At 41.9% G+C, this 12,676-nt stretch overlaps 1 protein-coding gene across 3 annotated transcripts in view; it reads left to right on the plus strand.

Moving 5' to 3' along the window:
• The window catches only part of MOSPD2 (motile sperm domain containing 2), a 64,813-nt gene that overhangs the window by 12,699 nt on the left and 39,438 nt on the right, over positions 1 to 12,676 (plus strand). For all 3 annotated transcript variants that reach the window (XM_005673413.3, XM_013985901.2, NM_001195355.1), the window contains 2 exon segments: positions 9,839 to 9,994; positions 11,612 to 11,698. In XM_005673413.3, coding sequence (XP_005673470.1) covers positions 9,839 to 9,994; positions 11,612 to 11,698 — 243 coding nt within the window.

Here is a 12,676-nt window from a genome sequence, read left to right on the forward strand (position 1 = left end):
AATTTCTTCAGTGATCCATTGGGTAGCACACTGTTTAGTCTTGAGGTGTTTGTGTGTTTTGCAGTTTTTTCCTTGTAGTTGATTTCTAGTCTGTGGTCAGAAAAAATGCTTGGTATGATTTCAATTTTCTTAAATTTACTGAAACTTGATATATGGCCCAAGATAGGATCTGTCTTGGAGAATGTTCTGTGTGTACCTGAGAATAATGTATATTCTGCTGCTTTTGGATGGATGTTCTATAAATACCAATTAAATCTATGTGGTCTAATGTTGTCATTTAAGGCCTGTGTCTCTTTATTGGTTTTCTATTTGGTTGATCTGTCCATTGATGTATATGCGGGGTTAAGTCCCCCACTATTATTGTGTTACTGTCAATTTCTCCTTTTATTGCTATTAGCAGTTCCCTTGTATAATGTGGTGTGTCTCTGTTGGGTACATACATATTTACTCTTTTTATATGTTCTTGGATTGATGATTTGATCATTAGATAGTTTCCTTCTTTGCTTCTTGTAACATCCTTCAGTTTAAAGTCTGTGTTGTCTGTTATGAGTATTGCTACTCCATATTTCTTTTTATTTCCATTTGCGTGCAATATCTTCTTCCATTCCCCTCACTTTCAGTGTGGATGTGTCCCTAGATCTGAAGTGGGTCTATTGTAGACAGCATATATATGGGTCTTGTTTTTGTATTCATTCAGCCAGTCTGTGTCTTTTGGTTGGAGCATTTAATCCATTTACATTCAAAGTAATTATTATATTTGAACTTATTGTCATTTTTGTAATTGTTTTGGCTTTGTTGATGATTGACATTTTTTCTTCCCTTCTTTTTTTGTTTTCTTGTGATTTGATAACTACCTTTGGTGTTATATTTGGGTTGCTTTTTCTTTTTCTTATTCTTTTTCTTTCTTTTTTTATGTGTGTGTCTATTGTCCTTTCTTGGTTATTTGTTTCCATGAGGTTTTGATATAGCATTCTGTATATATGCAAAATTGTTTTAAGTAGCTTGTCTCTTAATTTCAAATGCATTTTCAATATCCTGCGTTTATACTTTCCTCTTATCACAATTGCTGTTTTTGATGTCATATTTGTGCGTGGATGATTTCCTACCTTTACTATATGTTTGCCTTTACTGGTGAGGTTTCCCATTTGTAATTTTCTGGTTTCTAGTTATTGTCTTTTCAACCTAGAGAAGCTCCTCTGACATTTGTTCTAAAGCTGGTTTTGTGGTGCTGAATTATTTTAGCTTGTTTTTTTTGGGTTTTTTTTTTGTTTGTTTGTTTGTTTTGTCTGTAAAGCTCTTGATTTCTCCACTGTATTTGAATGAGAGCCTTGCTAGGTAGAGTATTCTTGATTACAAGTTCCTCCATTTCATCACCCTAAATATATCTTGCCACTCCTTCTGCCTTGCATAGTTTCTGCAGAGAAATCAGCTGATATCCTTATGGGGGTTCCCTGGTGTGTTATTTTTTGCTTTTCCGTTGTTTTAATATTTATTCTTTGTACTTAACTTTTGTCAGTTTGATTAGTGTGTGTCTCACAGTGTTACTCCTTGGTTTATCCTGTATGGGATTCTCTGCACTTGAATGAGTGTTTTCTTTCCCATATTAGGGAAATTTTCAGCTATAATCCCTTCAAATATTTCCTTTGGTGGTTTCTCTCTTCCCCTTTTGGGACCCCTATGATGTAAATATTGTTATGTTTAATGTGGTCCCATAGATCTCTTAGACTGTCCTCAATTCTTTATATTCTTTTTTCTTTATTCCTTTCCATGGGAGTGATTTCCACTACTCTTTCTTCTACCTCACTTATTCATTTTTCTGCCTTCATTATCCTGCTATGGATTCCTCCTAGTACATTTTTCATTTCAGATATTGTGTCATTCATCTTTGTTTGCTTGTTCTTTAAATCTTCCAGCTCCTTGTTAAACATTTCTGGAAACTTCTCGATCTCTGCAACCATTTTCTTTCCAAGATCTTGAATCATCTTTATTATCATCACTCTGAATTCGTTTTCAGGTAAATTGTCTCCTCTCATTTAGTTCTCTTTGTGTGTTTTTATCTTGTTCTTTTGTCTGAAACATATTTCTTTATTATCTCATATTGTCTAACTTTCTACGCCTTTGGTCCTCTTGACAGCAGGTATATAGATGTGGCAGCTGGTGCCTGGTCCTGGAGTACTTGGCAGTGGTGGAGGTTCACATGCACCCAGAGCACATGATTGTAACTGCCATAGCTTGATACCTCTCTTGGATCCAGGTGGCTGTTAGGGATGTGGTCTGAGCAGGAGATAGCAGCAGTTCATGGGACTGCTCTTGAAATTGGGTGGGCTACATCAGCTCCCATGACACCTCCCTTTGCCATGTGGCTCTTGGGACCACTCCTTGTAGTTGCCAGAGCCAGTGGCTGCTCCTGTGACCCCTCCCTTTGACAGACGGCTCACACAACTGCTTCCTGTAGCTGCAAAGATAGAGGCTGCTCCCACAAACCCCCCTTTTCCCAGGCAGTGCTACAGGTCCTGGAGCTGTTGTGGGTGGTATCCTGGTGCCTCAGGGCATACAGGGAGCACGTTGTAGTGGTGGATCCTACCCCTTCCTTCCAGCACCCGCAAACATTGGCACCTGGCCTCTAAGCCAGCGCAGGTTTCCTCACCTTACATCGTCACATGTGCTCACCTGAGACTCTAGTCCCTCCAGGCTGTTTCCATGCCACCAACCTCAGGGTTTTTTTTTTTTCTACACAGCCAGCCCCAGTTCTCTTAGTCTGATATTCAAAGCCCTAGTTTTAGTTCCCAAGCCCTGCCCATACCAACAGATGTTCATCTTGGGCTGGGGCGTGCAGGCCACTAGCATTGACTGTGCAGAGCTGTTGCCATTGGTATTGCTATAAACCAATTGCTGTTTTCTCCAAAACTCAGAAGTTCCTCCTCTGTCCTGGTTGATCTCCGCACCAGTGGAGGGACTTCCCAAGGTGCAGAAACTTTTCTTCTTTCCCGGCTCCCTCCTAGGGGCACAGGTCCCATCCCACTTTCTTTCTCATTTTCTTTTTTCTTTTTCTTTTATCCTACCCTGTTACATGGAGTTTTTTTAGTCTATCAGAATCCTGAGGTCTTTTGCCAACGTTCAGTAAATTTTCTCTGCACATCATGCCACATGTAGATTTATCTTTGATGTGCTTGTGGGAGTAGGTGAGCTTCACATCCTACTACTCCGCTATCTTAGGAATTCCCTCTGGTTTTTGTATTTTTCAAGGGTTGCTAAAAAAAAAACAAGAATCAGCAATGGGAGGCTATATGTGACCTTCAAAGTCTAAGATATTTAGATATTTACCATCTGGCCCTTTACAGAAAAATTTTGCCAACCCCTGCAATAGACCAGTAGTTTTCAAAGTGTGGTCCCCGGACCAGCATTATGAGCATACTGTAGGAAGTTGCTTCATATGCAGATTCTCCCATCCTACCCATGAATTAGACACTCAAGGGGTGGGGCCCACTAGTCCCTGTTTTAACCAGCCCTCCTGGTGACTCTGATAGGTGGCAAAGTTTGAAAATCACTTCTATAGGCCGATGGCTTAATTCCATTATAAAAGATCACCTACTTCTCAATCTCTCACTGGATAGCTTCACAGGAAAGATGAGATTCAGGGTAGGTTGTGGCCAACTAGCAGAGGATGCCCTTAAAGGGAATTCTTTGTTATTTCAGCCTCATCACTCCCACTGTTGACATTTGCATGGTCCAGCCAATAGAGGTAGTCCATTCAATACAAATGCTCTTCCAGAGTCCCATCAGGACTTAAAGTAAATCAGTGCTCAGAGTCTTGGAGAGATAAAAGATCCTAAGAATTTTTAAACTATTGTAATGTGTGTCAGTTGTATATTTTCTGCCTTTGAACATTTTGACACCTAGTTAATTACTATCTCTAGTTTTCATTTTCGTAGCACTTTTTTTTGTCTTTTTAGGGCTGCACCCATGGCATATGGAGGTTCCCAGGCTAGAGGTCTAATTGAGCTACAGCTGCTGGCCTACATCACAGTCATAACAACACTGGGTCTGAGCTGCATCTGCAACCTGCACCACAGCTCATGGCAGCACCAGATCCTTAACCCACCGAGCGAGGTCAGGGATTGAATGTGCATCCTCATGGATACTAGTCAGATTTGTTTCTGCTGAGCCACGACGGGAACTCCATTTTTCATAACACTTTTGTATTTTATCAAGCTTAATATGAATTGTAAGCACATTTGTAATAACTATAGCATGTCCAAGATTTTCTCAACTGATTAACTGATAGGTCAGTTAGAATTTAGTCTTCTGTTCATGGGAAGCATTCTACCTTATGTTAATAAAAATTCAGTGGTATAGTGTGTAAAATTTTCAAAGTGTCCTTGGTCTGCATAAGACTGGATAGTCAGACCTTATCTCCATTTTACAGAGAATAAAGTCAGTCTCAGAGCAACTTGCTCAATTCCCTATACATAATTAGTAGCGGGGGTCTTCCGGTTCCATTACTCTGCTTGCTATCCTGAATATGACTAGAATTTTTTCATGTTTTTTTAACCTTAAAACACAGTTTCTAGCCAGTTGGTAATTTCACCAGCCGACAAGTACCCAAGAGAGAAAAAGGAAAGTTAATAATGGATTTTGCTGTTTGGCATATAAGCACTTTATCCTCTTTATGTTGCAACACTTAAAAATGTATTTGTGAGTGTGTAAAGGAGGTGCGTGTGCATGGAAGAGAGAGGTGAAAAGCTGAGAGAAGTCATCTCTCTCTCTCTCTTTTTTTTTTTTTTTTTTGTCTTTTTTAGGGCTGTACTCACAGCATATGGAGGTTCCCAGGCTAGGGGTCCAATCAGAGCTGTAGCCACCAGCCCACACCCCAGCCACAGCAACTCAGGATCTGAGCCGTGCCTGCAACCTACACCATAGGTCACGGCAACGCCGGATCCCCAACCCACTGAGCGAGGCCAGGGATCCAACTCGGGGCGTCCTCATGGATGCCGGTCATGTTCAGTAACCACTGAGCCGCGACAGGAACTCCCAGAGAAGCCATCTTTACCCAGGAACATTTAGTCCTGTCTGACCCAGAGGTGAATCACCATTGCCGCTTATCTCCATTTATCTAGTCCTTTCTCTGCAAAATTAGGAACATTACGGTTGGTTTGGTGCTGATATACTGTTTAAACATAAGACCAGTTTACAGAGTGAAATCCACATACGGAGAAATAAATAGTAGAAAGAGACAACCATATAGATATGGCAATAGTTGATTAAGGTTTCTCAACAAAGGAGTGGTCAAAAATGAGCTTGAGCTATTTCAACACATGCAAGGATGAGGCTTAAGAGTCTGCCACTTGAGGTTGATACTGGTTCGTGATGAAGTTTTCCCTGGTTGCACAAGATGAAAGTAGTAAGGACAAGGTATTATGAGAGTACATACGTATATATCTGTGTAGGAGTTCCCGTCATGGCACAGTGGTTAACAAATCCGACTAGGAACCATGAGGTTGCAGGTTCAATCCCTGGCCTTGTTCAGTGGGTTAAGGATTCAGCATTGCCATGAGCTGTGGTGTAGGCTGGCAGGTACAGCTCCGATTGGACCCCTAGCCTGGGAACCTCCATATTGCCATGGGAGCGGCCCTAGGGAAAAAAAAAGATATATATCTGTGTATAAGACTCATCTTTTTGGCATCTGTATGCTTGAATCATTGGGAGGTAAGGTTTTTCAAAGTGATTTGTCTTGGGGGGGAGGAAGGTGCATGCGCACATGTGTGTTTGGATATCTTCATCTTTAGCTTCTGTAACATCTAGACTTCCTGAAAGGCTGGTTTTCAGAAAGCTTAACACTTGATGTTTCTGAGGAAGTGAAAATCTTTCCCTTCTACCCTTCGAGGTTCTTTGGTCTAATAATTAAACTAATATAAGACAGATGAAGAGGAGAAAAAGAAAACCTTATCTTGTATACCTCCTGAATACATGGGAGAGACGCAGGAGAACTGAGTAACTCTCCAAAGTGGCTCCAGCCACCACCTTGGATGCCATCTTCAGCTGAAGACAAACAGAGATGTTGGGCAGCGAGTCAGTTGTTAGAGGGGACTGAGGAGCTCAGGAAACAAGGGTCTGATTGTGCAGATTTAAGCCCTTGCCTTCTCCACTGATAAGAGTGTCTAGAGATTTAGAGTCATTCTCCTTTTCCTGTTACAGGGAGGGAGGCACCCTTAGAGTGGAGACTTCTCTTATAAATGTTTTCTTAGAAAAGAATGACTTTTACTCAGTTTTCAGAGCTTTTCCTGTATCTGCCATTTGTTGCAGATAGCAGACTGAAATAACCAGTATGCCAGAGAGGCATGTTTTGGGCTGGTGTATTTTGCCTCCGTCCAGCTCAGTCATCTGGGGGCTGTGTTTGAAAGCAGGCCATTGTGGTGTTATAAGCAGTTATGATTGCACTTGGCCTTATGGTCCCAGGCCAAGTTTCCCTTGCCTTGAATGCTCAGTTTACTCTCTGTTTCTCCCTGTCTCGTGCTCTCTTTCCCTCTCCTCCTCTCAGTGCCCTTCTCTGGCTACTTCTGTCCCCACTTTTCTCCTGCTCTCTCCACTTCTTCATGACCTCCTCTCCAGCCCCCACGTTCTCTTCTTTTCTAGCTCTTTGTTTCCATTTCTCTCTGTCCAGGGGTGATGTTCAACAACAGGCATCTCCCATGTAAGCACATGTTCTACTCATAACAAAACTTAATCCTTTTAATATGAATGGAGATTGCTAATCTCAAAGCCCTGCATCCCTAGAAACTGTCCAAGAGCAGTAAGCTTTACATGTATTTCTTGGTAATGAGCCCTGTCTTGTTTATGGCCTCCATTGAGCTAATACCAGCAAGGGTGGTAATAGCAATAATAACAACAACAGTGTTTTCTTCTTATGGCTAATATTTACTGAGTTTTCACCACTTGTCACATGTTGTTCTGGAGAAGTGGTTCTCAGAGGTTAGTCTGTGGACCGTTGGAGATGCCCAGGAGCTAATACCAGCAAGGGTGGTAATAGCAATAATAACAACAACAGTGTTTTCTTCTTATGGCTAATATTTACTGAGTTTTCACCACTTGTCACATGTTGTTCTGGAGAAGTGGTTCTCAGAGGTTAGTCTGTGGACCGTTGGAGATGCCCAGGAGCTAATACCAGCAAGGGTGGTAATAGCAATAATAACAACAACAGTGTTTTCTTCTTATGGCTAATATTTACTGAGTTTTCACCACTTGTCACATGTTGTTCTGGAGAAGTGGTTCTCAGAGGTTAGTCTGTGGACCGTTGGAGATGCCCAGGACTCTTGAGGAGCCCATGAGGTCAAAGAGTTCCCGTCATGGCGCAGCAGAAACGAATCTGACTAGGAACCATGAGGTTGCGGGTTCGATCCCTGGCCTGGCTCAGTGGGTCGAGGATCCGGCATTGCCGTGAGCTGTGGTGTAGGTCGCAGACAAAGCTTGGATCTGGCGTTGCTGTGGCTGTGGTGTAGGCTGGCAGCTGTAGCTTCGATTCAACCCCTAGCCTGCGAACCTCCATATGCTGTGGGTGCAGCCCTAAAAAGCCAAAAAAAAAAAAAAAAAAAGGCCATTTTCACAGTGATGCTAAGAATCCATTTGATTGTTTCATATGTGCTGACTACAAGGAAACAATGGTGGCCAGAACTGCTGCCTCCTCAGCCCAGATCAAAACAGGTGGCCATTCTAATCTTCATTGTCAGCACTCTCAGTTAAAACCTTTTTTTAAAAAGCCAATTTTATTTTACAAAGTCCCTGTTGAAGCAGTAACTTTTATTAAATCTTAACTCTCAAGTACATGTCCTTTTAATGTTCTGGGTAACACTGTCAGGAGGTACACATCAAATACTTAGGTGTATTTGAGTTGCCGTATTTTTCATGGACCACCATTTTTATTTGAAAGAACAACTGTTAAGAAAACTATGGTTATTCAGACTTGGGTCTTTGGCAGAAATTTTCTTGAAAATGAAGCCAGTAATTTTAAGGCAAGTACCATATTGGTCCAGTGGAGCAAGCTGTCCAGTGGCCAAGCTGGATGGTCCTTCTTTAGGAGCAGGTACTCCTGGGGGCCTTTTTGCTGCCCAACAGTATAAATTCTTTTACCTCCAACTTGTGTTTGTAAATTATAATAAAAGAAAAGTTGTCCTTTGAATACTGATGAATTTTTGAATAGCAGAGGTAAAAAAAAATATACATATTTTCCAACATTGACCCACAACAGAACCACCCATTGTATAGATTATAAAAACAGAGCCCAAATAATGAAAGCCTTATCCAAAGTAACACTGTATAAGCGCATGATTTATGGCCTAGTCTTCTATTTTATGGTACCTTAAACTTTCAAGTACTTTCCATACATACATTTTTATCTGATCTTCACACAACCCTGTGAGTATCTAAAGCAGTTTATAACTAAGGAAAGTGGGACTCAAAGAAGATAATTCTGTGGATGCACTTAATATTTCCCTGCCCTTTCAGCTGTTATCTCTGAGGGCCTGAAGTAAGTCAGAGCAAATGGAGAGGAGATAGAAGCTATACAACTTGGCAACTAACTAGAAGCAAAAAAAAAAAAAAAAAAAAAATGGAAATGAAGGAGCCAGGCGGTTTTCATAAGTTTCTTCCTCGGGCCCCTGGGAGGGTACCATTAACCCAGAAAATAAAATTAGAGAAGGAATAGATTCAATCAACCAGTGTTTCCTGAAGGCCTTTTCATTGGCACTGTTGTAATCTGCTCTGGGGGATTCTTTGGATGTATAGACTGTGCTGTTAGGATCTCTCTACGGGAAGATAGGGCATCAATGCCAGGAACTCTGATTCCAGGGGAAATGTGCTAAGTGCTTTAAGAAGGGTGTCGTTCAGGTCCTGTAGCTTTTCACAGGAGGGGAGGCATTGCTTCTGGGCCCAGGGAAAATGTTATGGATGAGGAAGCATTTGAAAGGAGTCCTGAAGAATGGTAGAACAGGGCTGTGCAGGGGTGGCTATGAGGAGACAAAGTTCAGTTACAGAAAAATGCCAGGTGTAGAGAGGTTGATGAGAACACAGTATGTGTGTAGGTGGATGATGAGAAATGATTGGCAGTGATTATTCCAGTAACTTAAGGGAAATGGTGACTGCCGCATACGTAGTTTTCTATTTCATATTTAGTTCATTTCTTAAAAAAGACGTTGGCCAAACACGTCTTTAAAAGTCCAACTTAGTTTTTTCTTTACACATAAGATTTCATTTTTCAATGACTGCAGTAAGGATTTCAAGTTCACATAACAGAATTGATCTTCCCAGATGTTATAGTTTTAGAGAAGGTTATATAAAATATTTTACCATGGTCTTAATCTCTGGTGGCTTGTTTTAAAATAAAGCTGCAGACGAAGTTCCCATCGTGGCTCAGTGGTTAACGAATCCGACTAGGAACCATGGGGTTGCGGGTTCGGTCCCTGGCCTTGCTCAGTGGGGTAACGATCCGGCGTTGCCGTGAGCTGTGGTATAGGTTGCAGACATGGCTTGGATCCCACGTTGCTGTGGCTGTGGTGTAGGCTGGTGGCTACACCTCTGATTCGCCCCCTAGCCTGGGAACCTCCATATGCCCCGGGAGCGGCCCAAGAAATGGCAAAAAGACAAAAAAAAAAAAAAAAAAGAAAGCAAGAAAGAAAAAAGAAATTCATCAGTCCTTTAACTTGCATTCCCATCTGAACTGCATCCTTGTTTCCGTCTTCTTATAGCTTGGCTTTATCTTCCGGGTCTTTTGTCTCCTTTGGTATTACTGTTATCATTTACTACGGAATTTATCTGCCTTGGGTATTTAATACTGTTTTTCCCCTAGATAAGTCAGATAAATATGATCCACGTGATGTTGAAAGACTACAACAAGATGATAACTGGGTGGAAAGTTACTTATGTTGGAGGCATAATATTGTAGATGAAACACTGAAGATGCTTGATGAGAGTTTTCAGTGGAGGAAAGAGATGTCTGTCAATGGTAAGCTGTTGAATTGACCTCTGACTGTGTACTGTATCCCCTGCATAAATGTCATTGTTTTACATATATGTACATGTATTTGCAAATATTCTTGGCAGTCATCATAAATACCAGAATATAATGTTTTATAAACACCCAGTAACATTTTGAAAGGCGCAACTTATGAATAAGTCTTAAAAAGAGCAGGATGTATAAGGAAATCAGATCTCTAAGGAGCACAGTCACACTCAGATTCTTCACTCACAGCAGAGTCTCCTAATCTGTGCCTGGTTAGTTGGGTACTATTAAGATAGCAAGACAGCATCTTTACTACTAGGCCTGGAGAAAGGCGATGCTATTGGCCTGCCTTTCTCAGTTGTTGTTGCCAGAGTTCCTTATGCTAATAGGTGCTATGCATGCAATTACTAGACAAATGGGAGTCCCCCACAAGCAAGCTTATCCCCAAGGATGCCTACAGCAGGGTCCTCTTCTTGATTTCAGGGCCCAATTCTAGACTGAAATCCACCCCCCCCCAAAAAAAAAGGAATTTTAAACCTTAGAGGGGATTTTATAATAATCTTCAAGTATATGAAGAACTCTTTTCAGGAAAGATTACCTATTATCTCTCTCCTCCTAAAAATTTAACAGGAAGACACTGGCATAACTGCTGGTTTTGAAGAGCTATAAAGGCTTCCTGACCTTGGGGATAGTAAACTCTGGAGTGACCAAGTCTGCAGACTGAATCCAAAATAGTCCACAGAGAAATCCAGAGCAGATAACTTTCCCAGTCACTGTGCTTGTTGCAGGAATCTGTCAGAAGGAGAGTATTTTAAAATGATTTGATTGGAACTCTAAAAACTGTAGGTCGTTGCAGCAGTGAAGCCATTTATTAATCAAGCAAAGAAATGTGAGCCTAATTATTTCTAAATCGTTGAAGTACCGAATAAACCTTTATACTCCATGATACATTTGTTCTTACATAGAACTGCTGGTTTCTAGTGGCAGCCAGCAGAGGTGTGATGAAAGGAGGGTGGGGAAAGATAAAGAAAGCTGGGAGTGTTCTCAGGGAAATACTGGTGGATGCCACAAAAGCCCGGGCATTTGCTGCCTTGTTGTGTTGGTTCTTGGCCTCACTAGAGAGTGGGCCTCCTACTGAAGGATCCAGCATTTTTGGTGTTTCTCCACTTGCCCCAAGATTATAAAATGTATTAGACTCTGCTGGTTTTCAAACATAGAAAAATAGTGTTTTAATAGAGAAACCACAGTGATTTCTTTCATCATTTCTGAGGCTGTAAAATGTGTATATTTACTGCCGTGTTCTTTGAAATTGTCCAGTAGTGATTTGTTTCCGTATCATTGTGTGAAATACAACCAGAACATGAAAATGTGTCCACAGTCATGGCTGACGTGTACAGGGAATGGATTTTTACCTTTTCTCTCATCTGTGTCTTTATGTAGTTTTTTTCACCTATGTAAAAACACCATTTTTTAATTGTCAGAGATTCTTTCCAAATGTTTACATAAGCTTTATCTTTTTTAATATCATAAGTACTACAAAAGAGTAACCTTTATGTTGGAAGTTTTCTATTGGAAAGGCTACTAAGTAACAATTACTCACCAAAGTTTACCACTTTTTAGACCTGACGGAAGCCTCCATTCCCAGGTGGTTGTTGGAAATTGGTGGTATTTATCTCCACGGTTATGACAAAGAAGGCAACAAGTTGTGTAAGTAAATTTAATGGATGTTCCGGCTTTTCTGGATTTTGAGATGTAGTTATCTTTCTCAGCTGAACTAGTAATCGGCAGCACTTGCTCTGTACGTACCTACAAGAGGGAGAACATACAGTGTGTGTTCCCACAGTGGGGATTGTTAGGGCCAGCTGGACCAAGCATCACATACTTAGTAGCTTGCATTGTAATAAAGTAGGCTGTAAAGGCAAATGCCACATCCCATAAACACATCATAACACAGCCCAAATGATGCTACTCAGAGTCATTATCTTTTTTCTCCTTTACTGATATTCAGCCCAGGGTCTTCATGGACAATCTTTTTGACAGTCACTTGATTTTGCTAAATGGACTTTTTTCTTTTCACCTTTCCGGGTCTTCTCCTCTTGCTTCTTCCTCAGTCTGCGTGAGAGGAGAGGAATAGTAACAGTCATCCTGCTGTCCCAGTGACCCCCTTCTCTCTCCCCATGGCCCAACATCCAGCTTGGTGTCTACCAAGGCTGGGACTCAGCAGGAGTGTCAGAGCGCCATCCTGAGTAAACGTTCAGTCAAAGCAGTTTCCCGCACAGTTGGGGCCGCCCTGTGCACCCTGCTTGTGGCCTGTCACGGCCCCCTGTCTTAGCAGGACTCTTGGCATTTTCCTCCCATTGCTGCCTCTTCCTTCTCAGACTTCCTTTCCCATTTCTCTTATCCCCCCGCCTCCCCCCATCCCAGGCTTCATTCCTTTCTTGGCCTTTTTTACTTGCCAGCTGCCTCAGTCTCCTTGGGTGATCTCATGCACCTTGGCACCTTCCGCTGCCTTCCCCCAGACAGCAGTAACCCCAGACTGTCCCCAGGCCACATGCACATACATACTCAGCCACCCACCAGATTGATGGTCAGCCACCTTCCCCACCGTGCACAGCAGAACCGCACGCGTCCCAGCGCCTGCCCTTCCTGTACTGCCAGCTCGGGCCCCCAGCCATGGGTGCTTCC

The sequence above is a fragment of the Sus scrofa genome, chromosome X (assembly GCF_000003025.6).
Source record: "Sus scrofa isolate TJ Tabasco breed Duroc chromosome X, Sscrofa11.1, whole genome shotgun sequence".
In the NCBI taxonomy this organism is placed as follows: Eukaryota; Metazoa; Chordata; class Mammalia; order Artiodactyla; family Suidae; genus Sus; species Sus scrofa.